Raw genomic sequence first — 26,917 nt, forward strand, 5'->3', positions numbered from 1 at the left:
GTCACACAGAGTCAGTACAGAGTCAGAGACTTCAGTAAGAGTCTGAGGCTGAATTTGAATTCAGGTCTTCCTGATTCCAGACCCAGAGCTCTATCTACTTTGCCACCTAGCTGCCCCTACCTATTTTGTACCAGCCTACATATCTACTTATCTACTGTCACCTCTCACAAGATTATAAGCATATCTCAAGGGCATCAGAATGAGAATGTTTCACTTTTGTTTTAATCCACTACCTGGATTTACACAGTAGGTGTGCAGGAGTGTTGATCTACCAATTGAGAAATATTTAAGTGTCTCCTATGGTACCAAGCATTGTGCTAAGGCAAAAATAAACAAAAACCAAACAAAAAACAACTCCCCGCCCTCAAGTAATTTACATTCTACGGGGGAGAAAACATGTAAAGGTTATGATTTGGAGATAGAAGAGATTTCAGAAGTCACTGAATTCAACTTCCTCATTTTATAGATGAGGAAAGGAACTTAAAAGCATCCAGTGATTTGCCTCAGGTCACAAACTAGAAAGTGACAAAAGTAAGATCTGAATCCAAGTTTTCCAAGTTACCAAGTGTGCCTTATCATACTACTCTATAGAAACACACACAAGATAATTGGGCAGGCAGGAAGTACTACACACACACACACACACACACACAGAGAGAGAGAGAGAGAGAGAGAGAGAGAGAGAGAGAGAGAGAGAGAGAGAGAGAGAGAGAGAGAGAGAGAGAAATTGGAGGGGGAGATACCACAGTATAGGAATCAATAAAGGTTTTTCACAAATGGTCCTTTGGATGAATTTTGAAGACTAAGGGTGCTAGGAGTGGAGGGGAGAATGGAAGGCATTACAAGCACAGAAGGAACAAAGTACAAAGTCACTGAGGTTGGAGATGTTAAGACATTTCTTTTGAAAGCCAATTTGGCTGTACCATGTATGAAGAATTGTGTCCAATAATATGTAATAATATATCTAATAAATAAGTCTAATAAAATTTTTAAAATTAGGGTCTAATAGGTTCTAAAGGACTTTTAATAGCTTCCAGAGTTTACATTTGATTCTAGAGGTCACAGAAAACCACTGGAATTTATCGAGTAAGAGAATGGCATGGTTAGACTTGTCTATTGGGGAAATAATTTTGGTTATGATTGAGCCATATGAGGGATAGATTGGAATGGGCAGAGACTTCAGGCAAGAAGGCCAATGAGTTGCAAAACAATTCAAGTGGGAGGTAATGTAGTCTTGCCAGTTTTCATGTTCCCCAAATCTTCATTTATTTCCAGGCTGAATAGCCCCAGTTCTTTATAGTAATCCCCTTTTGGCTTAGCCTGGAGACGTCTTCAATTACCCTGTCCTCTTTTTCTAAATTCTGTCCATCTTATTGTCCTCCCTAAAATGGTTTGGCTGGAATTTAAAATTACAAATATGGTTGACTCGAGGCAGAGTATATGGAATTATTATCTCTTTCATGTCCCGGCTACCATGCTTCTGGTCAGTCTCTGTAACCTTGACGCATTTTTAATAACTTCAATACTGTGCCAGGTCTGCCCCAATACAAGAGGGGGCAATTGTCCATGATTCATCTTTTGACGACTAGACATTCCTTAAATGCTTAATAATAGGTATAAGAGAAGTTGTGAAGGTGAGTTTTGTGGTACTCTTCTGGCTAGGTGAGACTCCATATATGATATAAACAAGGGTTTCTACACAGTTTTGTTGAATGAACACAATGAATTTTTCTTTGAAACCATAGAAGGTTTAGAGCTAAAAGGGCCCATTTTAAGATTTCTGGAGAAAGAGTGGATGGAGTCTGACTGAATGCAAATCAAAGCATATTTTTAAAAACTTTATTTTTCTTGTTTGTTTTTGGTCTGTGTTTTTTTTTCACAGCAAGTCTAATCTGGAAATATGTTTTGCATAACTACACATGTATAACCTCCATGAAATTGCTTGCTTTCTCAATGAAGCAACATGGGAGGAAGAAAGAGAATTTGGAACTCAAAATGTTTAAAAAATAAATGCTAAAAATTGTTTTTACATGTAATTGGGGAAAATAAAATATTATCCTGGAGAGGATGATAAAGAGATTTGGACAAGTTTTAACAACCTCTGAGCCTAAGGTCCCTTTTTTTAGGGTTCCAGCTATGACCAGGATTTAGGTTCAACTTCCAGCCCTCTTATTCATTTCTTCATTCTTCAAATATGCATTTAGTATATACCAGGTATAGAGAACTAGCCTAAATATTAAAGGAATTAGGAAACTTTGTTATAGAATAATAAAGTTAGGACTGAAAAAGACAGAAGTCATCTCATCTAAATACTTCATTTTACAGGTAAGGAAATTGAGAACCAGGGAGCCCAAGGGAATAATATGTTACATAGCTACTAGTAGGTAGCAGCACTTGCCCTAGTGGACCTTTTACGTAGTTGGGGACAGGCACCAATACAGATAACTAAAACACACAATGTTATACAGAAATGCATCAGTTATAAAATAAATTGCTATGTGACATTCAAGGACCAGGAAAGGTCTCCTTGAGCACCAGGCATTTGAATTGAGTTTTGTTAAAACTGTGACTTGGGGTTATAACTTTTTCTGGGAGTCAGTTTCCTCATCTTCATTATGAAAAGATTAATAATAATTAGTATTTTATATCACTTTGAGTTTTACAAAGTTTACAGTTTACAAAGTTTGAGTTTACAAATATTATCTCATTTAATCCTCACAACAACCTCGGAGGTGATGAGGTTGGTGCTTGTGTTATCTCCATTTTACCAATGAGGAAACTGAGGCACAAAGAGATTAAATTGCTTGCCCAGTGTCACACGGTATGTGAAGGTGAAAGTGATTTTGGGACTTCCTGATTTGAATCCAACACTCTCTGTTGTGCTACTTTTGTGGATTATGTGATCAACTAAGTGTCGGTGAAACTTAAATTCAGTAGTCATCTGATATAATCCACTCATTTTCTAGAAGAGGAAAACAAAGTCAAAAGAGAAGGGCTCAAGGTCACATGGTTTAATCAAGGGAGGTGAAATTTACAGAGCCATTTAGGCCCATGACACTCACAAAAGAGGTGCTAGTGTTCAACAGCAACCTTTGTAGCAAAGCCAGAGAAAGGGAAATTCCACTGAACTGATGATGTCCCAGTGGGAGACTCAGGAAACCCAGGATGACAAGTCTATTCTCCTTCTGATGGTCTATTGTCTTCTCTGTCTTTCCCAGTGTCTCGCAGGTTCATCCCCATTGACTCATTTCCAAAACTGTTTTGTCTGTCAACACCCCTTTTGTGAGTGTCATGAGCTCAAATCTTTCTCAATCTTTTTTGGAATTATGGCCTTTCCTAGTTGTTTTGATTTTGGGATGCCCTCTCCCCTCCTCTGGGAGTAAGAGGCAAACCACAGAACTGTATGGTATTTACTGAAATATTAAATAATAAATTTTTGTTTTGAGAACTTGAATGACTTACCCAACATTCTTAAATAGATGATGAACACCTGCTGGTCCAATGGCATATGTCCCGTAGGGGAAACTTTGAGAAATAGAGGGATAGATAAGAAGCTTTTTTCCTCATTCTGTTTTTATGTCTCTCTCTAAAATGTGCTAGGGCAGAGATCTCCTCTAAGGAAGATTGTAGAGGGGGGCAGGTGTCAATGAAGAGGTGTGTGTGTGGGGGGGGAATCCCCATACTTTTTGGAAGTTGGATGTCAAATTTTCATTTGAGGAGAAAACAGAAGACAAAGAAAGAGATAGGGACAGAGACAACGGGAGAGAGAGAGACAGAGAGAAACACAGAGAGATACACAGAAAGAGGAAGTGAGGCAAGAGGGAGAGACAGAGAAAGACAGAGACACAGAGAGACACACACAGAGAAAGAAGACAGGAAAGAAGGAAGGAAGGAAGGAAAGAAGGAAGGAAGGAAGAAAAAGAAGAACAAAAGAAGAAAAATAAAAGAACAGAAAATAAAGAAAAAGAAGAACAGAAGAAAAGAAAAGAAGAAAGAAGAAAAAGAGAGAAAGAAAGAAAGAAAGAAGGAAGGAAGGAAGAAAGGAAGGAAAGAAGGAAAGACAGACAGACAACAGGGAAGGAAGAAAAGAGAGAAGGCTAAGGGGAGAGAGAGATCTTTGAGTTTTGCTTGTCCAAAATCTCCTTCTTAACATCACACCCATCTTTCCTTTTTCTCCATCTCTAATCCAAGAGTCTCTTAAAACCATTTCTAAGGGGGAATGGGATTTAGAGAGTGGGAAAATAAAAAGATAGATCTCCTAAAAGGGAGTATAGAAGGTTGAGAAGTGGGGATGTAAGTCATAGGATTCCAGGATTTAGAGCTGGAAGGGACATTAGAAATAAAGTTCAAACCCATTATTAGTTTAAATGGGGAAACTGAGGCCCCCAAAAGTAGACTTGATTGTCCAAATTCACAAGTAACAGTACTAGGGTTTAAAGAGAAAGTGAAAGAAAAGAAGAAAAAAAGGGGGGAGCCAGAACAGAGGAGAGGAGAGAAGAGAAAAGAAGATAATGTAGAACAGAACCTTTGGGAAAATCCACAATAATGGGTCCTGATATGAATGATGAGTCAGCAAAGTACACAAAGTAGGAATGGATAGAGAGGAAGGACGTGGTCCAGAAGAAAATATTATCAGAAAGACCCCAAAAAGAGAATATCCAAGGGGAAAGAGGAAGCTGTACAGCTGATTGGAACAGGATAAGAACTGAAAAAAGGCCATCAAATTTTGCAATTAGGAGATTAATTGGTAAATTAATGTCAGTTGGAATTATGAGTTTGGAATTGAGAATGGAAAGAATTGAGCAGAATGTAGATACCACGTATACACTGGCAGCTTTATCTAGGAATTTGGATGACAAAGGAGGAGGTATATAGAACAAAGGTTTGAGGAGATGGAAGGCTATTTAATATACTTTTTTTTTTTTTAAAGATGAGATTAATTTAAGCTGGTTTGAAGGAGGTGGGGATCGAATCTGTACAATGAATAGGTTGAACATTGAAGAAGGAGTTTAGCGTGGTGGTTGAAGATATATATTTACAGAAGATGATAAAGAGAGGTGGGACAAAGTGCACCTGTGGAAAAGTAGGATTTAATAGTATTGATTATCTTATCTAATTATCTCATATCAAAAACTTTAAGGGATTCCTCATTCCTTATTGCAAAATAAACTCTTTAGCCTGTCATGCACGATTTTCCAAAATTCCAGTTCCAACCTTTTCAGCCTTACCCTACTCCCTGTCATATGTTGCAGGCAAACTGGACCACTCCTTGAGGTTAGTGCCTTTCCTCTGTTGTTTACCTGCAGCTTACCCACCTTCTGTGAACCTTGTTTGTACACAAAATTGTTGCATGTTGTCTCTGCCATCAGACGGTGAGTTCCCTGAGAGTAGCGACTGCATTTTGCCTTTCTTTGTGTCCCTATGGCTCTGCACCGTGCCTGGAATACAGCAGGCTTTAAATAACTGCTTACTGAATGACAGCTCAGCCTCCGTTTTCTCGTATTCCCCAGTTTCCGAGGTTTCATCCTCAGGGCTTCCTATAAACTCCCCACCAGTGGCTCTACCTATTTTTAAGTCCCCTTCTCTTCCTTTAAGATCAAACACGTCCACTTTCTTCCACGACCATTTTCCTGACTTGCCATTTTCATCAGATGAAAGTGATTTCTAAAGAGATGCCTCTCAGTCAACAAGTAAGCGCTCGCTCTGCGCCAGCCTTCGGGCTACAATGCGAGGCAGAAAGTTTCTGCCTCCAGGAAGCCCCATTCCAATGGGGCTGACCGCAACCATTAGCCTAGGGTCCCTACTTCTCCCTTCGCATTTATCTCACTTTCCCTTGAAGCCCAGTTCTTTGTGTACTTGTCTTTCCCCCAATTAAATTCTCCGCTTCTAGGGAATAGGGCCTGTAGATCACGCATCATTTGATCTCCCTCCGCTCCCCTCCCAGTGCTGAGCTGACGCTTAAAACATGTTTGTTGAATCAATGTCAGCTATTATTACTATTACACAGAGAAAGTCTGTCACAAGGCACCCTCACCCTGGCCTGCTGCCTAGCAAATGTCCTATCACTGGCCTCAAAGGGACGAAAGCCAGGGGATGTAGATGATACGTTGCAAAACGTTCCTGCCTTGGAAAAATATCTCAAGACACACGTGCTCCTTCCTCGTGGGCAGGGACAGTGTCTTGTTTTCCCATTGTATCCCCAGAGAATAGCACATAGCCTGGCACACAGTAGGCGTTTAATAAATGCTTGTTGACTTGTCTGATGCTTGGGTCTTCGGGGTAAAGAAGGGCATTCCATGATTACGATGCAAACAAAGAAAAAAAAAATCCATGAACTCCGAGACCCTCGCTTTCCCCAGAGAACAATGCAAAACGGCGGAGTCACAAGCGGCGTTGAGTTGGGAGTCGAGCGCCCAGAAACCCACCCTGGAGCCCAGTCCACCCCTCTCTCCGCCGGCCAATCAAATATCACTACTGTAGCCGGGCGGGGGCGCTCGGAAAATGATTGACAGCTCCTCGAGGGAGGAGTGGCCGTTGAAGGAGCCGGACGGTTGGGGAACCAGAACAATCAGGGGCAAAGAAGGGAGCTGTTTGAACCAATCAGCGGAAGAGAGGGGGTGGAGGGGGCCGAGCTCGGAAACCCGGTGCTCAGACTGTCGCGAGACGAAGCCATCCCCCCTCTCACCCCCCTTTTCATTCTGCTTCGTTCCCGCTGTTCGTAAGGGAGCGGGAGAGAAAGGAGATTTCGTCGTTATCCTTCCGCTGCCACCTCCGTCACCTCCCGTTCGCCAGTATCCGTCCGCGATAGCGAGCGAAGGAGCGCGAGGAAAAAGGGGTAGCGGAGCAAAGTGAGGAGGGGGGAGCGGGGAGAAAGGGAAGTCCCGGTCGAGCGAGATCCTTCCGCTCCATCCTTCGCCGGCGGCTGTGAAGTGTCCCTCCACCTCGGCCCTGAGGGAAAGGGAATTCTTTCAGCGGCGGCCGGCGCGGAGGGACCCTCGGGGGCGACCGTCGGCCGAGAAGGCGCTAGAGGCGGCGAGGGCGGCGGCCGTGACCACCCCGGCTCGGGCTCGGGCTCGGCTTCCGGCCCGAGGGGCGCTTCTGTGGTAACCGCTGCCCGCGCCCGAGCAGCCGGAGGCGGAGGCGGCGGCGGCCCGGCGCGGGCCGGCATGGCCGGGCTGACCCCCGTGGGGAGCGCCCCGCAGTGACAGACCCTGCGGCGCGGGGGGAGATGGGGGCGGCCGCCTCCGGGGCGACGACGACGACGACGACGAGGAGCAGCCGCCGCCACCGCCGCGCACCGTCCGCCGCTGGGGACGGGCGGTGGGAAGGAGCCTCCCCGTGAGCGGGGAGCAGGAGGCCGCTCGCCGCCGTCGCCGCCGCCCCCGGCCGCCGCCGCTCCGGCTCTGAGAGGAGGGGCCACCGGCCCCCCTGGGCCTCCTCCCGCGGGGCCCCCGACCCCGCCCAGCCGCCGCCGCCGCCGGCACCTGGCGGGGGGCCCCGCCGAGCTGCGCCCCCCCGCCCCGCCGCGCCTGCTGCCGCTGCCGCCGCCGCCACCGCCCGCGCCGACCCCGGCTCCGGCCCCGGGCCGCAGCGCGTCCCAGCCCCCGCCGCCGCCGCCGCGGCTGCCCCCCGGCCGCTCCCCCCGCCACTTGGCCCCGGGCCCTCCGGCCGTGCGCGTGTCCCTGGCCCGCCTGCCCCCGGGCTCCCGGAGCGGCGGCGGCGGCGGCGGCCAGGGCAGCATGGTGGAGAAGCGGTGCCCGCTGCAGAGGGACGGCGTGTACCGCTGGTTCTCGGAGCTGCCCTCTCCGCAGCGGGTGGAGTTCCTGTGCGGCCTCCTGGACCTGTGCATCCCGCTCGAGCTCCGCTTCCTGGGCTCGTGCCTCGAGGACCTGGCCCGCAAAGACTACCACTCGCTGCGGGACTCGGAGATCAAGGCCAACAACCCGGCCGACCTGGGCAGCTTGACCAACCTGACGGACGAGGTGGTGCGCAGCAAGCTGCTAGTGTCGCTAGCGCTGCTGGGCTCGGAGCAGCGCGAGGCGGCCGGGGTGCTCTACCGCACGCTCACGCACATCGACTCCATCATCCACAACTACGGGCTGCAGCTCAACGAGGGCCGCACGGGCGATGAGTTCCTCCTGCTCTTCACCATGGCCTCCAACCACCCGGCCTTCAGCTTCCACCAGAAGCAGGTGCTGCGCCAGGAGCTCACGCAGATCCAGAGCAGCCTGAGCGGCGGCCCGGGCGGCAACAGCGGCGGCAAGAGCTCCCCGGGCCACGGCAGCCCGCTGCCCACCTGCCCGGCCTGCCACAAGGTGCGTGTGCGGTCCAGGGGGCCGAGGGACCCGGGGGGAGGGGGATTGTTACCGGGGGCGCCCCTCCCTCGCCGCGGCCCCGCTCTGCGCCGGCCCTTCCTTTGTTTTTTTGGAGGCTCGCAAAAGATGCTGCCTGGAGCGCCGTTCTTAGTCTGGGTTTTTGTTTTGTTTTGTTTTAACCATGAATTTTTCATTTTTTCTTAAGGTTAACGTTAATTCCCCACGATTCAGTAAAGATGCGATACCTACAATGTCGTTCATAACCCTTGTATTTTATTTTTGCCACAAATGCTTAACATTGCTCTTTTTAGAGGCAGCTACTTGTGTGTATTCTAAGACAGCTGCTTGGTGCGTTAAGTGACCTAAACCAACGTGAGCGTTTGGACCCCTTTCATTGTTCGTTTGATTGAGACTCTCCGATTAGGTTTCTTCGGAAATGTCCCCAAGGTAGAAAAGGAAAGCCTGCTTTGTAATTATAGTTTTGTAAATTTGAGTTTTAACACTAAGTACTTTGAGGTTATTATGTAATCGCAAGATGCCTGTGGAATAGTCTCCTCCCTATCTCAGGCCTTCTCTCTCCGTCTCCTCTTCTCCCCACCTCTCCGCCAGCAGATTTTTGTGCTAAACACTTGATGACTATGGAATTGAAAAATCATGAGATAGGCTAAAAGCTCTACTCTGTTGTTAAGAGTATGAAACTTAGAAGGGGTTAAAAATTAGTGCCACTTTACAGTAACTGATCATTAATTTGACTTCCAAATCTTCATTGACTAGAAACCAAAAAAACCTTTGAACAGGGATTAGCTAGTGAAGGTAACAGTACCATTTCAATCAGTGGTACCTTCATCTTGTTTTGAGCTTGCACTTTTTGTGGCATAAAGTAACTCTTGTTTTCCATTCAAATTTTTGTGGTACATTCTTTTTCATATTTAGAGTTTTTAAATCACTATATAAAAACTTCATATGGACACACACTTGTGTATATGTATATGTATGTGTGTGTATTCAGTATTCACCTCAACTTTAATGTCCGTGTTAAGACTATGTACAAATAGAGAATAGGCCAACTGGATGGACATTTTTGTACTAACCCATTTAGCTAAAGTCAAATAGATTGGCATGTTTGTGATCCAGTGGAGCTGTTTTATGTGACCTTTTATAGTCTTAGTTGATTTATAACAGAATCCAAGAAACTCTTCATTTCTTTAGTAGTTATTAATGGGAAATCTGGCAACCGCTAGTGCATTTATAACGATAGTGTTTTTTATTCTGAAGATGCACCTTTAGGAAAGTAATTAAAACAGAACAAAACAAAACAGGTAACAAAAGAATCTTAGAGATAGGAATGTCCGTCTCTCTTCCTTCCCCCCTCCCTTTCTTTTTCTCTCTTTCTCCCCACTTCCCTACTGCCCTGTTGTTTGTCATGCACTCAGATTTTTACAAATGTGATATAACTAATACGGAGTATATATGTGTGTTTAGAAGCTGTCCTTCTTCCAGAAACATTTTTGAACCAGGTACTTGTTTAATTGGCATTTCTTTTAATCTTGCAAAATTGAAATAAACATTCTAGTTGACTATCACTAAGATGGACCATAGGTAAGTAACTTTGAAGTTATTGGAACCCAGATTTATTTTTAAAATATTAAGTTCCTTGCTTCTCAATTCCCATATTCTCTCCCTCAAAAAAACAACAAAACCAAGAAAATTAGTTAGCCTAAGAATGGTGTTCATTCCGATGACAATTTTGGAAGATGACATTTAAACATTTTGCCCTTTTGTTTTAAAAAATCTTGAAAATTTCCCCTGAAAATTGAATTTTGTCTCAGTTTTCATCTCTATTATGAATTCATATTAACGCTATCTTATATTAAACTCCTAGGAGACCATGTAAAGGCATAAGAGTTTTTCTTCCAAACTGTTGGGGACCTTGGAGAAATAGCAACATCATTGATTTATTTTTAAGATTTTGATGTTGCTTTAAATAAGTTTTGTTCTTAATTAAAATAAATTAAGGCACACCTGTTGATCTGGTGTTGGGGGGGACTTTTTTTTTAAGATTCTAAAAAAAATTCGAGGACTATTTTCCATCTTTTTCAGGAATAAAAACCTTTTATCTCTATTAGTCAGATAATGGAATTAATTAATTTTTATCAAGAAACCAAAAAGCAGTTACAGGTTTGATAATTTCTTTTAAAATTTATTCGTGGATGTCAGTTAATAAGGACAAGACTGGAAAGTTACCTTTTACCTTTTCTGATGAAATTTTAATTTTATAAAAATTTAAAGCCAGTTTGTTTTACCAAAGTTTTGGATATATCTGTATGCCCTGAATTTATTTCCGTTCTGGGTCTTTGTCTCTTACTTTTGCTGAATCGGTTAAATTCAGGAAATATATGGATAAAAGGAAAGTTGCTTTGTCTATAACATATAGAGGTTATGCATCTATGTGCTATTTTAGTCATTAAACTTAAGATTCTCCAACTTCTTTCCTAGAAAACTTAATCAGGATTTGTATTTAGTGAGCCATCAATTGGTAACTATCAAAGGGCTTTTTGACTCATTACTTAAAAAAAAAAAAAAAAAAAGACCAAAATTTTTATCTAATAACAAATGGTGCTGTGCTCAGCATTGTACAGATATGTATTGATCTGTTTTCTAAGAATGCATACTGGTGTGCATTCTTAGCTGTAAACTAAGTATTCTTAACCTGGAATCTACCCACTTTCCAGGCGTTCTCAGATATGTGGACTGGCAAATTTCAGGGGTTTGTGTACTTGGATGGGGAAAAAAAAATAACTTTGTTTTCACTAATCTTTAACTGAAACTTAGTTCCTTCAATAACTTTAAAAAAAAAAAAAAGCAGTATTCTGAGAAGAGGTTTCTAGGCTTCACCTAACTACCTGCCAGAGGGACACTGAAAAAAAAAAAAAATCTCAGATCCCTGGCTCTCTCCTAAATCATCATTTACATAGTTAATGTTCTTTTCCTGGGTCAAGGGTTAGTTGTATTTTATTTTCTGTTTTATTCTACATTTTTGGGTACTATTAAATAAAACACTAAAAAGAAATGAGTGGTAATAAACTGTGGAAATAAAAACTAAAATGTCTTGGGGGGGTATACAAATACTTTGAATCATCAAAAACATATTTTGGTTAACCAATAAGCTTTCTCAACACTGTTGAAAATCATTACAATCCAAAGGTGAAATATTGGATAGTTTGTCTTATGGTTATTATTAGCTAGAAAATGACTCCTTTTGATTCCCTGACTCTGTCCTAAATTCTTTTCTGTTACCATCATAAATATTTCATCATTATTTCTGAATTACGATAGCTCACATTTATGTAGTTTTGTAACAATTTACAGAGCTGTTTCTTAAAAATAACTCTGTGATAGTAGGATAGATCAAGTATTATTTCTGGTGTAAAGGTAGAAAAGTGAGGCAGGAATCAAAAGACATGGATTAAGTCCTAAATCTAGTTCTCTCTTCACTACCTAAGTATTTTTCTCTAAATGTAGGGGATGTTAATACTGACTGAGGCATAGTTATGGCCTTCAGGTATATAGGAAGTTTCTTTAGGGCAGCAGAGATGGTTTTAAAGGGGTTTTGGTTTTTTCCTTTCTCTTTGTTTCCGTAGTGTCTGGCATAATACATAATTCCCTGGTGACTATTAAATGCATGTTGATTGATTTTCCAGCTATCCTTCTGAATTGTGAACTTCTCCACAGTTTGACCTTTCTTTATAAAATGTCACAAAAAAGAATATTAGTTAGGCCAGTTTGGGGTTTGAGGAATGATAAAGTATTTGACTCACTTAAAAAAAAAGAAGGGGGGGGGCAGCTAGGTGCTGCAGTGGATAGAGCAAGAGCCCTGAAGTCAGGAGGACCTGAGTTCAAATTTGATCGCAGACACTTAACACTGCCTGTGTGACCCTAGGCAAGTCACTTAACCTCAATTGCCTAAGCCAAAAAAAAAAAAAAAAAAAAAAAAAAAAAAAAAAAAAAAAAAAAGGCATAAAAGACATCATTCCTTTTACATAATAAAGAATAACAGAATAATTCTGAAATGAAATTCCAGATTTCCTGGAATTGCAATAAGATTATTTTTCTAAGAGTTTTGACTATAGCCTGTTGATTTTCCCCTCTACTGATTATATTCTCAAAGTATTTTCCATAAGAACCAGCTGATGTTTATTTTGTTTCTTTATTCTATCTTGTATTTAAGATAATAAAATAGCATTTTTTAAGATAGTAAAACAGTAAAGAATGCTGTTTCAGGACCTGATTTGGAATCTTTTTTAAAAAATTATGTATACAGGTATACATATAAATGCACATATACAAATACAAATAACTATTTTAGAATTTGTAACTGAAGTCATAGTACATAGCAGGCTTATGTCAGTTTTCATAAAAAGATTTTAAATATCAGCTAATTAATTAGGCTTTTATTTAAATTGTGGTGATTCGTTGCTTAGGACATGAAAGAGTAGTACTTATCATATTTTTAGACTAAATGTTTTGCATGTAAATGGCATCATTATATTGAGACATGTAAACCATAGTAGATGGAGGGATGGACCTGCTTTTGCTACATCCTGTCGTATGACTCTGGGCAAATTACTGATGACACTAAGATTATTAGGTGAAAAATAGTTGCTGGTTTGTATTAATAGAGGGAGAAAGTTTCCATTTTGGGATACCAATGGCATCACAGGTGTAGCCCCAGATAACATAGTACATCATTTGTTAGAATAATGCATCAATAGTGGGTGAATCACTTTATCAAAGGTGAAGACTTAAAGATGTACATGTATTATTAAATAAATACAAGATTGTTGTAAAAGGAAAAGCACCTGAATCTGGGGAGATCAAGAGAGCTTTCATTTAGAAGTGGTTGTTAGAAATTACAATAGATTTTGAGAGGTAACAGTGAAAAGGGAGTACATTCCAGCCATGAGAAGCAGCCAGTGCAAAGGCAAGGAGATGAGAGATGCAGTATGTTATGAAAGAAACTGTCAGGAAAACAAAGTACTTTTGTCTTCCCTCCCTCAATTAGCTTGGGTTTATTTTGTATTTTTTGTTAGATATATATGTTCTTTCTCTAAAAGAATAAGCTGACTGAAGAAAGGAATATTTTCATCTTTGTCTTTTATCTCCAGGGTCTGGCACGTGGTAGTAAATTAACAAATAAATGTTAATTGATTTCTGCACAGAGTGCAGGAAGAAGGAAAATGCCTCATACGTTTGGAAAAATAAGTTGGGGCTGGGTTGTGAATGATTTTAAAAAGCCAAATTGAAGGTTTTATATTTGATTATAAAGGCAATAAGGAAGCCCTTTTTGAGTGACATAGAGATATTCTTTAGGCATATCACTTTTTTTTCCCCCTGAGCTATATATGGAGAATTGATTAGAGTGGAAAGAGACTTTTAAGAGGCAGGACTACCAATTAAGAAGTCAAGTAGTGAAAGGGATCTTGAACCTGAGGTAGCTGTGAGAGTGGAGAAAAGGCGATCAAGATGAAAGAGAAGATAGAAACAATAAGATTTGGCAATTTAATGGAAATGTGATGTGAGAAGAGTGAGAAGGTTGCACTAAGCTTGCAAACCTGGTTGAAGAAAACAATGGTGGTGTCTTAAGAATTAGAATTGGAGGGGAAAGAGAATAGTTTTGTTTTGGAGTTGTTGAATTTGAGATGCCTACAGGACATAGAATTCAGAATGTCTTCTAGAATTGTACATGTTTATTGGATTACTTATTACAATATATTGGATTACTTGCTTAGGGGAGGAGAGAAGGGAAGAAAGGGAGAAAAATTTGGAACACAAAAGTGAATGTTAAACTCTCTGCATATATTTTCTATTGGGCAATTACAGATGTGACAATGGAATTTAGGAGAAAGACTAGGAAGGTAGGAAGCTGATGAAGTCAATAATCTATAGCTTACCTGGATAAATTTTAAGGGACTATGAACTTGGATTGGGGAGGAAATATTATGGATTTATTTTTCACTAACCTCTAACTGAAATTCAACATTTCCTTCAGTCTTGAAAAACTCATTTTGAGAAGGGATCTATCAACAAATCAGATTACCAAAAAAGGTCTATGATGAAAAAAAAAAAGTTAAGAATACCTGGTGTGGGGGAGAAGAGCTCCCAGGGCAGAGCTTTGGAGTATTTCTACAGTTAGGGGGTGTGATATGGATGAAGAATCAGCAAAGGTGACTTAGAAAGGGAGTGGGTGTCATGGTCAAGAAAGATAACCAAGAAGAGATCACTTAATGATGTAGAGAAGTTAGGAAGATTCATTTGAGAAGAGAACTGTCAATCATTACTGACTTTTTGGAGAGAGAAGTTTCAAATGAGCAAGATTACCATGGATTTGAAAAACAAGTAAGTGGGGGTAAAATAGCCTTTTCAAAGAATTTAGCTGTGAAAGAAAGGTGCTGTAGGACAATAACTTAAGTGAGATTTTTTTTTTTTCAAGTTGTGCAGACTTAAGCATGGGAAATGGTTGTGGAGGCAGTCTGCTGGGAAACACTAAAAAGAATGGGATTTAGGATACATGTGGATTGGCCTTGGCAAGGAATAAGGTTACCTCTTCTTCACAGAGGCAAGAAAAAGAGGAGAGAACACAAGGAGGTTTGATAGATAGAGAAGCAAAGAGGAGGGGGAGTGCAAGTCAGTCAGCAGGATTTATGTGTTTATTATGTGCCATGCATTGTTCTAAGCATTGAAATTACAGAGAAACGCAAAAATAAGTCCCTGCCTTCATAGCTCTCATGCTAATTTTCTTATTAAGGCTGAGGCAAGGTCCTCAGTGGAGAGTCAGTTTTGTAAGGCTGGTGCTGGAGGCTGGAGAATTAAATTCAGAATGGCCTTATTTGAGGAGTGAAATGGGGAATAAATTAGGGAAAATTACAAGGACTGCCTTGCTGTGTGGGAGCTCATTTGGGAATAGATAACATAAATCTCTAGTGTAAAGATACAAGTCAGCCTTTTTGCATAATCTAGGAGTAGAGGAGGCAAATGGTGGGGATTATCCAGGGTTGGAGTTTGGTGAGAAGTGTGAGCATTGATAGGACAAAAGGGATAAGGGCTCAGAAAGTAAGATGACACTTTAAAGTTGACTGTAGGGATCAAAATTTCAAGCCATGGGAGAAAAATGCAAGGACAATGTTAAGAGAGATTTATGAAAAAGGTTGTGCAGAATGATGAAAGTCTTACCTCTAGTCATTACTACTAATATGACATTGGACAAGTCACTTAACCTTTCTGGGTATCAGTTTCTTCATCTGTAAAATGAGTGGGGTGGTCCAGGTGACTTCTGGGATTACTTCCAGCACTGTCCAACCTTAATCTCTGCTCCATACTGCCTTAAAGACATAGCTCTTGAATTGCCTTAAAGACATAATCTGGATGACTCTTAAACATATTATCCAAAACAGAACCATTATCTTTCCCCAACCCAGCCCCCTTCCTGAAAACTTCTTTTGGAGACACCATCATTCCAGTCATCACCCAGGTTTGTAACCTGGGGTCACTGTAGTTTTTCTTCTCTCCCTGACTTCCCATATATATTCTAAGTCTGGGTTCCAATTCCATCCACATGGTTATCACCTTTATGTCTGGATGATTGTAATAAAATCCTAATTGGCCATTTTGTTTGTAGTGTCTTTCTTCTCCAGTCTAACCTCCACAGGGCAACCAAAATAATCTTCTTAAGGTACGAGTCTGATCACTTTATGAAAAAATGTCAATAGCTCCTCTTTGCTTTTTAAGAAAAAAAACACACTGCTTATCTTGGCATTTAAGGCCATCTGCTATTTCTACAACCTACCTTTCCAGCCCTATTTCATATTAATGCCTTTTGTTGATTCTACATTCTAAATGTTTTCCTAAAATCAGTTTTCCCTTTCCTTCTCTACCTTTGCTTTGTACAAGTTACTGCCTAAATGCCTGAAAATTACTTCATCTTCAACTTCCATAATCCTTCTGTTCCTTTTTAAGGCAAAGCTCAGTTTCCAGCTCCTTTGTGAAACTTCTAATTTCTCTTCCACCTCCTTGCCCAACTACAGTTGTGTTTTTTTTTTTTTTTTGTCTTTGTGTTCTGAAACACCTAACAGTGTTTTGGGTATATAATAGGTACTTAATGTTTGTGGAATTAAAAAGTGATTCTCTGACTTTAATTCTAAATTTATTGTTTTAATTGATGGATAGCTGCTTGCCCTTCATAGAGGCAGTTAATAAAATAATATTGATTGAGCCTTGGCAAATCAATTTCTGTTTGTATATCATTTGTTCTTCAAGGCATGTGTATGAACCTTTAATTCATGGTGTAAGGAACAGGATTCTGGGTGAGCAAACTCCCATCTACAACTGCAGGTCTGCAATTTGTGCAGCTTTTAGATCTAGTTGTCTTGGAGCACAGAGAATTTAAGTAACTTTCCTGGACTTTCATAGCGTGTGTGTGTGTGTGTGTGTGTGTGTGTGTGTGTGTGTGTGTGTGTCAGAGCTGGACTTTGGAACCCAGTTCTTTCTCACTTTGAAGCCAGCCATACTCCCTATATAATTGAATATTTATTATTTTAATTATCATGCATTTAAAGAAATCTTGGTAAGAAAATTTCCTCAACCAATGCAAATTAGCACTCTGCATCAACTTAAGAGTTGCTTAGGAAATTTCAAATTTATATGATTTTTGCAGAGTCACCCAGCCAGTTAAGAGTTGGTGGTGATTTCTTGATTTGATGACCAGTTCCCTACCCACTGTTCTATGCTGCTTATTAATATTTTAAAAAACTTTTTATGAGTTGCTTTTTCCTTCTATTCAGTACACTGAGTATTATACAGGGAAGTGGCAGGTTGGTGGTGAAGTAGGGTACAGAGCCTAGAGTAGGGAATAGGCATCAGTCACTTCCTAGGCTGACTGGGCAAGTTACTTAACCTGTTTGCCTCTGTTTCCTCATCTGTAAAATGAGCTTGAGAAAGAAATGGCCAAGCTCCAGTATCTTTGCCAAGAAAAAGGGGTAATGAAGAATTGCATATGACTGGGAAAACAAACAAATAACTTAACATTTGGATAGGGAACTTAAGACTGGAGCTAACACAAATACCATCAATTTGTTTTAATTATTAATATTAATAGATTGTGGTTCTTTGAGTAAAATTATATATATAATTATATATATAATTTTACTCAAAGAACCACAATACACACACACACACACACACTCACTCACACTCGTGAGGATTTTTATGATTACAATTGCTTTCCAGCTTGCTTAAATATTTTAATATTTAATAAATATTTTTGGCTTTAATTCTGTTTGTAAAGATTTTTTGTATGTCACAACTATATGCTATTAAAATATAAAGAGTACTAAAGAAATTGGTTCTCTTTTTATACAGTGAGAATACTAAAGTAGGCACTGGAAGAGACATGAGTCTATGAAATTATTACACATAGGTTGGTAGCCAGTTGTTTCTCATATATTAATTTATAACAATTAAGTGGAAAGGGGCTTAAATTATTTAAGGGAAATTAGGATTAAAGTCAGTTGATAAATATTCATTAAGAGCCTGTTATGCAGGAGCTACACTATGCCAAGTGCTTGAGATCCAAAGAAAGGCAAAAGACAGTTCCTGCTCTCAAGGAACTTCATAGTTCAAATGGGAAAAGACAACAGGCTAACAACTATATAAGAAACAATCTATACAGATAAATTGGAAATAATCAGCAGAAGAAAGGTATTAGAATTAAGACTTCCTATAGAAAATGGGATTTTGGCTGAGACTTGTAGGAAGCAGGTTGTGCAGAATGAGGCAATAGTATTCCATGCATGGGCGATAGCCTGTCAGAATACCCATGGTTGGGAGATGGAATGTCTTATTTGAGAAACAGTGGGAAATGACTGAACAAAACAAAAAATGAAGAAGCCAATGTTACTAGGTCTCAGGGTACTCACTGGAATTTATTTAGTGTGTTTGGATGTTCATGACAGAGAGACCAAGACATAGTCAGACTTTCACTTTAGGGTAATCACTTTGACATCAGAGTGAGAAGAAACTTGTGCTTGGGAGTTCCTTCAGCAGTCTGTTGCCATAGTCCAGATATGAGGTGATGAGGAGCTGTTACTGGGTGATGCCAGTAATTTTTAAAATGCATTTATTATGTATTAATGCATTTATACAATTACCTTGCTGTACAAGAAAAATCAAATCAAACTGGAAAAAAATGCCAAAGTAAATAAAGTGCAAGCAAATAACAGAGTGAGAATGCTATATTGTGATCCATACTCAGTTCCTACAGTCCTTTCTCTAGATGTAGATAGCTCTCTTCATCACAAGATCATTGGAACTGGTTTCGATCATCTCATTGTTGGAAAGAACCATGTCCATCAGAATTGATAATCGTATAATCTTGTTGTTTCTATGTACACTGATCTCCTGGTTCTGCTCATTTCACTTAGAATCAGTTCATGTAAGTCTCTCCAGGTCTCTGAAATCATCCTGCTGATCATTTCTTATAGAACAATAATATTCCAATTTTCAACATTCAGCCTTACAAAACCTTGTGTTCTGATTTTTTCTTTCCTTTTCTCAGCCTCCTCCCCTAGATGGCAAGTGATCATATGCTAAACATAGGCAGTTCTTCTATGGATATTTCCACAAATATGCTGCACAGAAAAATCAGATCAAAAAAGAAAAAAGAGAAAATGAAATGCAAACAACAACAAAAAGTGAAAATGTCATGTCTTCATTCAGTTCCCACTGTCCTCTCTCTGCATGCAGATGGCTTTCTTCATCACAAGACCATTGGAACTGGCCTGAATCATCTCATTGTTGAAGAGAGCCATACCCATCAGAATTGGTCATCATATAATCTTGCTGTTGCTGTATATAATGATCTCCTGGTTCTGTTCATGTCTCTCCAGGCCTCTCTGAAATCATCTTGCTTTTGATCAGGTTTTTCTTATGCAACATGATAATTGTGGAACTATATATAGAAGAATTGTGCGTGTTTAACATATATTGAATTATTTGTTGTCTAGGGGAGGGTGTGGGGAAGAGGGAGGGAGAAAAATTTGGAACACAAGGTTTTGCAAGTGTGAATGTTGAAAACTATCTTTGCATGTATTTTAAAAATAAAAAGCTATTAAAAGGGGGGAGCAAGGCATACAAGGGACATTAATAAAGAAAAATTTACAGGCCTTGGCAATAGATTGAATATTGGGTGTGAGAGTGAATAGTTGAGGATGGACCACTAGGTTGCCAAACTAGGTGACTACCCTCAGCAGTAACAAGGACATTAGGAAGAGATAAAGGTTTTTGGGAAAAGTTAATGAGTTCAATTTTGGTGACCCTCTTATCCCTTCTCCATATTTTTCAATCTTTTTACACTTTACCACTCTATCATCCACTTTGAGATACAGTCTGAGATACCCAGTAGGAAGTTGGAAATGTGAGATAGAGTCAGTAGAGAGTTCAGGACTGGAGAAGTTGATGTAAAGAAGATCTTCAAAGCAGGGCAGTTAAATAACAAAATAGTTTACTAAGGGAAATTGGTTTTCCTTTTCTCCTTGAGGAATAGCTTGTTTTTGAAGGAGTTATTTTGTTGATAGGTAGGAAAATAAATTCTTGAACAGAAGTAGATTGGGAAACACCCTGGGTCAGCTTCTTGGCCTGAATAATAATAGACTGGTGAAACTTTTGTAAAGTGCTGATTTGTCTAGAAAGAGAAATAGCAAAATGTGCTTGTGTGCACTGTGTGTGTGTGTGTGTGTGTGTGTGTGTGTGTGTGTGTGTGTGTGTGTAGCTAGCTACAATAAAGCAAAATACAATTATGTACCAAATCTGTACATGTGGGAGAATGAATTTGTTTTTCTGGTTTCTGGATGCTTGCAGAATCTTGCAAGGGTCAATTTTTTTTTTTTTTTTTTGGTGATAATTCTCTTCTCTCTCTCTCTCTCTCTGTGTGTGTGTGTGTGTGTATGTATCTATATATATAAATAAAATTTTACTCTTCTCTCTCTTTGTGTGTGTGTGTGTATAAATAAATTTTTTTTTGCTGAGGCATTTGGGGGTAAGTGACTTGTCCAGGGTCACATAGCTAAGAAGTGTTAACTCCCGACTTGAGGGCTGGTACTCTATCCAATGTGCCACCTAGCTGCCCCTTTTTGTATGTTTTAAGGAAGGGATGTATTAATGTATTTTATGGAGGATAGGCCATCATAATAATTGATTTTGCTTAAAGCCCATTAATAAAAGCATGTCTAATCAAATAGCTAATATCCCTCACAAGAATAGCTCTTCTGTTCCTTCTCCTTTCCTCTTTCCAAATTAGTTTTAAAAATATTTAATACTTTAAAGTAGAAGAGAAGTTTGGAAAAGCGTGAGATGTTTCCTAAGAGGAAACATTTCCTGGTATGGTTTATAGAAATGGAGGAGGATGACAGACAAACAAGGCTTTTTCTACCTTTACTATTGGCTTCTTTGGTAACCAAGGATTTGTGGGTTCCTTCTTGACAGCTACTGCCTTAGAAACATACCCTTTCCCCTTTTCTCTCCATCCTCATTAGTAGAGATAAACAGTATATCTTGCCATTCGATTAAGTGTGTTATTTTATTACTGCTCTGTGAATTTATCAGTATTGAGATAGATGAACAGCTATTAATATGAAGTCTGTCTGTAGACTTTAGATAAAGTTGGCATGGAGTTTGCTCAATCCTGGATGGCTCTGTCAAGACCTTGCCTCCAATTCCTTACTGTCTCAGAACATTCTTTCTTGTTCTGCTTTCCAGAAACACTGTGTTGCGTGGGCTACATGAGAGATAGGACAGGTAATTTGTTGACTGTTTAGCTCTAGTTTAGGTTCATAGCATTTAGTGATCATACCTTTGGTGCTTAACACATTTGTGGCCCAGGGCAAGTCATTTAACCTCCATGAATTTCAGTTTCCTTATCTGTAAATGAAGGGTTTGAACTTCTGAGGTCCCTTTTATAAGTATCCTTTAAGTGTGCTACATTGGAAAGAGTTCTGGATTTGATCTTAAATTTAAATCCTGACTGCTGCTTACCTGTGTAGACATCAACAAATCCTTATATTTCCTGAGCCTTACAGCTTCATCCCTAAATAAAGAGGCTGGAGAAGATGACCTCTGAGGTCCTTTCAGTTTTGCATTCTTGATGCCCTGATCCACATACCCCGGGATATTCCCTTAGGCTAAGGATGAACTTCATTCTCTCAGAAGTTGATTTACTTTATCTAGCTACTGCTTACTTTTTTCTTCCTTTCACCTCATGCTTTGATCTAGTTAAACTTAAATAGATAGTTAATGTTTCATGATGATCACTACTTTGGTTGGCTCAACAAACATCTTTTTGACATACTGACAGTTTTGAATGAGGAATCCACAGTAGCTAAATTAACTGTTCGATTGAGCAGAGTGGGGGTTGAATGGAAGAATTTTCTGATTGTTGTTGAACTGATTGCTATTTGGAGGGAGCTGACATTTTTTAATATGCTTCTGTCATTGCAAATATTTTCATTCTATAATGATGTTAAAAGATATCACATAGATTTGAAGACTAAAATTCTAACACTTATTTTTAGCAGTGGAGTTTACCTTGATACCAGACAGAACAGCAATTGATCCCTTAGGTCCTCCAAAGAGCCTGTTTATTTTTCTTTCATATTAGATATAATTCTTTAAAATATATATTTGTACATATGTTTTTATATATTTTTTCCATTTAACATGTAAAGACAGTTTTAAACATTTATTTTGTATTTTTTGAGTTCCAAATTTTCTTTCCCTCCTCAATTCCTTCAGTCATTAAACAGTTTAATATAGATTACTCATATTCAATCATGTAACATATTACCACTTTAACCATTAGATATAATTCTAACATATATCTTCTTAGTGGTTCACAGAAGATTAGAAGCAGACAATTTGAGTGGGAAGATGGGAAGGATACCGCTGGAATCACAGAAACAAGAATGCTGACAGGAAAAATAAAAACTGTAAAAACCAGGCAATCCTTAGAAAAGCACAGCACTCTGAGGGTATTGAAGTGAGGGGAAACAGTTCTACATACCTTGGTAACTCCTGAAGGCACTTTGTTTGAAGACATTTGTAATGGTAACCTAGATTCAACAAGGAAAGCCTCAATCCCATTCATAAAACTTTTGTTGAGAAAAACATGGAACTATGTGATTAGTTTTGAAAATTCTTCTTTCAGGCTTAGAGGATAGAATGCTTAACTTGGAATCAGGAAACTTGAAGTTCAAATACTGTCTTTAACATCAGTGGCTTTGTGACTGTGGGCAAAAGCACAGCTAGGTGTAGAAGTGGAAAGGTGGAGTCAGGAAGACCTGAATTCAAATTCAGCTGCAAATATTCACAAAATTGTGTGATCCTGGGCAAGTCACTTAACTCTGTTTGCTTCAGTTTTTTCATTAGTAAAATATGAGCGGGAGGAAGAAATGACAAATTGTTTTAGTATCTTTGCCAAGAAAATTCCAAATGGAGTCACAAAGAGTCAAATGTTGTATTAACACTTTTATGGGCAAGCCACTCAGTCTCTTGTGTTCTTAAGTCAACTTCCCAGGATTTAACTACTAAAGACTTGGACTAGTTTTTATATAGATTTTGCAGGTGTTTTATAAAAAAACAAAATATGGGCCACTTTTAAGAGGGTAGTTTTTTTTTTTAAATTATTGTTATAAGCTTAGTTTTCGCAAAAATCTACTTGTGAATAATACATAATCCCTGCTGTGATCAGGTCATTTAAACAATACTGAATATTTTCATTATTTTATCCTATGATATTCTGAATGCAGCAAAAGTTTCTTTTTTCCCAAAAATTTATTTTACATAAAAAAAGTTAAAAAAAAAAAAGAAAAGTAAAGAAAAAAAAAAGAATACAAAACAAAAATGAAACAAAATCAAAAGAGAATATTGTCATGTGCCCAGCAGATTAGGGAGGATTCAAAATATAAGAAAAAAATTATCGGTTCAAGAAAGTATATATAAGTAGAAGAAAGTATATCCATGTATGTCCATCTTTACTTCCTTGTAAATTGTTCTTTTGTTCTCTGCTGTGTACCTTTTTTACTTTATTCTTTTTTTCCACCTTTTATTCCCCTTGGCACCACTCCCAAGCAGGCTAGTAGTTAAGAAAGGATATATTTATATATATACATACACATATATACATACATATCCTACATATAGACACATCTTTCCTGTCCCTGCTGGCCCTTTACTTTATTCGCCTCCTAACATGCCTTGCTATTCTTTAACCTCTTGCCCACTTATGGATCCCACCCTAGTCTTTTCCCCCTCACCTTTTGTTTCCCTGACCACCCATCCCTTCTCCGTTATTTCTTTATAGATTTTGGAGGGTGCTATATCCTTCATAGTATATATGTAGTGTTACCTATTAACCCATTCCCAATGTGAGTAGGTTTTCAAAACCACTAGCCCTCCTCCTCCATCTAATGTCTCTATATATTCTCTCTCTATCTTATTTGTATGACATAATTAATTTTTTATCTTAACTCTGCCCCAATCTTTCTTTTGAACTCTTGTATTGTTGATGCCAATCTTAAACTTATGCTATAACTTTCCCATGTAAAAAAAAAAAAAATTTATCCATGGTGAGTTCCTTTAAATTAATCTTTGATATTGGCTCCTATATGTTAAATTTTCTATTAAGTTCGGTTTTGGTTGATAGATGCAAATTCATTGAATGTATATTTTTTGTCATTCAGTATTATAGATAATTTTGTTGGATATGATATTTTTGGCCACAGACGTAGTTCTTTTGATTGCAAATAAATTCCAGGACTTGCGATCTTTTATTGTGGTTGCTGCTAAGGCCTGTACAATTCTTTTTGTAGCTCCAGTGTATTTGAATTGTTTTTTTCTTGTTTCTTGCAAAAATGTTCTCTTTGATCTGGGGGTTTCAAAATTTGGCAATAATGTTACTATGTGTTTTCCACAAAAGATCTCATTGAGGTGGTGATCAGTGGATTTTTTCCTATTTCTACTTTCCCTTCATGTTCTATCACATTCCAGGACAATTTCTTGGATTAATCAGCCGAGGTTCTCTCAGTCTTCTCCGACTCAGATCTGGATTTCACAAGCAATCCAGGAGGTAAAAGTTTCTGTGGTTGCCACTGAGGGGACCAGCCAAACCCAATTAGCCCCAAGGCTCCCTACTTGTTTCAGCCGAGCTAACCCAGAGAAAGTGTTTGCACTTCACAAGGGTTAATCCTGCCCCACCTCCTCTTTGCCCGTCTTTCTTCCGATCTCGGTTTATATCTAAGAAGAACCCCTGTTTTTACCCCAAACCTTTTAGATTTTTCCAGAGTCTGTTTGTCCTCAGGCGCAAATTTGTTCCATTTGTGGGGGAATTGGGAAAACTTGAAATTTACCAACTTACTCAGCTATCTTCCCAGAATTCTCCCCCTCTCCAACACCCCCTTCCCTCCACCCCGTTCTTTTTATATGGGCCTTCTTACCCCCCTGCTTTTAAACCTTTTTTTTTTTTTTTTTTTTTAAGGCAGAAGGGAGGGCCATATAATATAGAGGGGGGAGTGGTTTTCTTTCCTCAACAGAACATAAATATTTTATGATGGAAATAAAAAGGAAAATATGATTCACTTAGAAGAAACTTATTTTACAAAGTCAGCTTTACTGGAATATGTTCGTTTTTAAAAAATTCTTTTAAACAAAATGTTTTCAAAGACATTTGATCTTAGTTTTTTTTTTTTGTTTGTTTGTTTTGCTAAAGGTTAAGAAATAAATATTTTTAGGTAAGAATTGAGTTTTGGCTTTTATTATTTTATTTTCGGTTAGCATCAGATTTCACTTGGGCCTAAGTCAGCAAATAACTTCATTCTTAAAACCATCTATTTTCTTTTTTTTAACTCTAAAACATATAATTACTATTTTAGTAAAATGCTACTTGAAAATTTTATTTTTTTCTTATTTTTAGATCTTATCAGTGACTTTTAAAGTTTTAAAATTTATATCTGTTCTTCATATCATTAAAAATATCACTTAGAAATTAATTGAAAATGAATGATTACACCCTCAAATTTATTTCAATTTGGATTTCAAGTTCAATTTTCTTATAAATGTGGGGATGATTTTGTAATTAAATAAAATTTATATGGATTCCCATAATGCTATTTTCACTGTCCAAATATGTTCTTAAAATGGTATGATTATATTAAACTTTTTGAACATCTTTTAGCTTGTTCAATTATTATCCAAAGAACTAAAAATTAGAATTTCTTCATATTTATTTTCTTAACTCATTAATGTTAGGAATAGTTTATTCTTTTGTGTAAAAACGCAAAAAGATAACCTGATTTCCTTAGGGAAAAGTTTTGTTAAGTATTTGATCCTCTTACCAAGCATAAACAACTAGCTAGTGTGATATATTACCTATTAGCTCTACTAACCTTAGAAGCTGAAGCTCTGAGGGCTAGCTTGGGCTCAGGGTTTTAAATGTAGTCAGTTGTGCTGAATGAGGAATCAAATTAAGGTCAGTATTAACCCAAGTACTAGGATTGTGAAACCATCAATTTACCTGAATAGGAATGTAATAGTGGCCCTGCTGATCAGTACTGGGATCATAAGTAACCCTTGAGGGACTCCTAGGTGGCACAGTGGATAGAGAATCAGCTCTGAAGTCAGGAGGACCTGAGTTCAAATCTGGCCTCAGACACTTAATACTTCCTTAGCTGTGTGATCCTGGGCAAGTCACTTAAAATTGCCTCAGCAGTCCCCTTCCCCCCCCCCCCAAAAAAAGTAGCCCCTAAATTTCCAGCATAGATGATACACTCTTTAAATGTGCATGTGTACATAGCATTTCCACTCCTGTTTTTGTCTGCTTGCATTTTTGTTTTCCTTCTCAAGTTATTTTTACCGTATTTCTAAGTCCGATTTTTCTTGTGCAGCAAAATAACTATTGATATATATATATATACACACACACACACACACACACACACACAAATATTGTGTTTAACATATACTTTAACATATTTAACATATATTAGTCTACTTGCCATCTAGGGGAGGGAGTGGGGGGAAGGAGGGGGAAAGTTGGAATAGAAGGTTTTGCAAGGGTCAATGCTGAAAAATTACCCATACATATATATATAATATCTTGTAAATATAAAGCTATAATAAAAAAAAATTTTAAAGAGGAGAAGAAAAAGATTATCATTCAGAAGACCCCAGTTGATATTATTACAAATAATATAATTCTGTCACAGTACCTTTGAAAATGGCTTTAGCCCATAATGTTATGTCTAGATAACTCAATTCATCTATGACAGTTTTTAAAAAAAGACAAAAGAAGAAGCCTAGCTTTAGCAGCTAAAGAGGGGTTTCTTATATTTTTGGCAAATCATTTAGTATCTGTGCTTTGGCCATTTTCCCCCTAAAGGTTTTGGATTAATATATTGGATTACTTGCCATCTAGGCAATTGAAAAATATCTATGCATATGTTTTAAAAATAAAAAGCTTTTAAAAAATAACTCTCCAGATAATTGCTGTTAACAATGTATTT

At 38.8% G+C, this 26,917-nt stretch overlaps 1 protein-coding gene across 1 annotated transcript in view; it reads left to right on the forward strand.

Moving 5' to 3' along the window:
• The first annotated feature begins 7,682 nt into the window (after positions 1 to 7,682).
• The window catches only part of ZCCHC14 (zinc finger CCHC-type containing 14), a 117,687-nt gene continuing 98,452 nt past the window's right edge, over positions 7,683 to 26,917 (forward strand). Inside the window, exon 1 of the mRNA XM_051974804.1 lies at positions 7,683 to 8,315. Within this exon, the coding sequence (XP_051830764.1) occupies positions 7,740 to 8,315 (576 nt within the window). The 5' untranslated portion in view covers positions 7,683 to 7,739. The remainder of the gene's footprint in view (positions 8,316 to 26,917) is intronic.

Source organism: Antechinus flavipes, chromosome 2 (genome assembly GCF_016432865.1).
Source record: "Antechinus flavipes isolate AdamAnt ecotype Samford, QLD, Australia chromosome 2, AdamAnt_v2, whole genome shotgun sequence".
Lineage (NCBI taxonomy): Eukaryota > Metazoa > Chordata > Mammalia > Dasyuromorphia > Dasyuridae > Antechinus > Antechinus flavipes.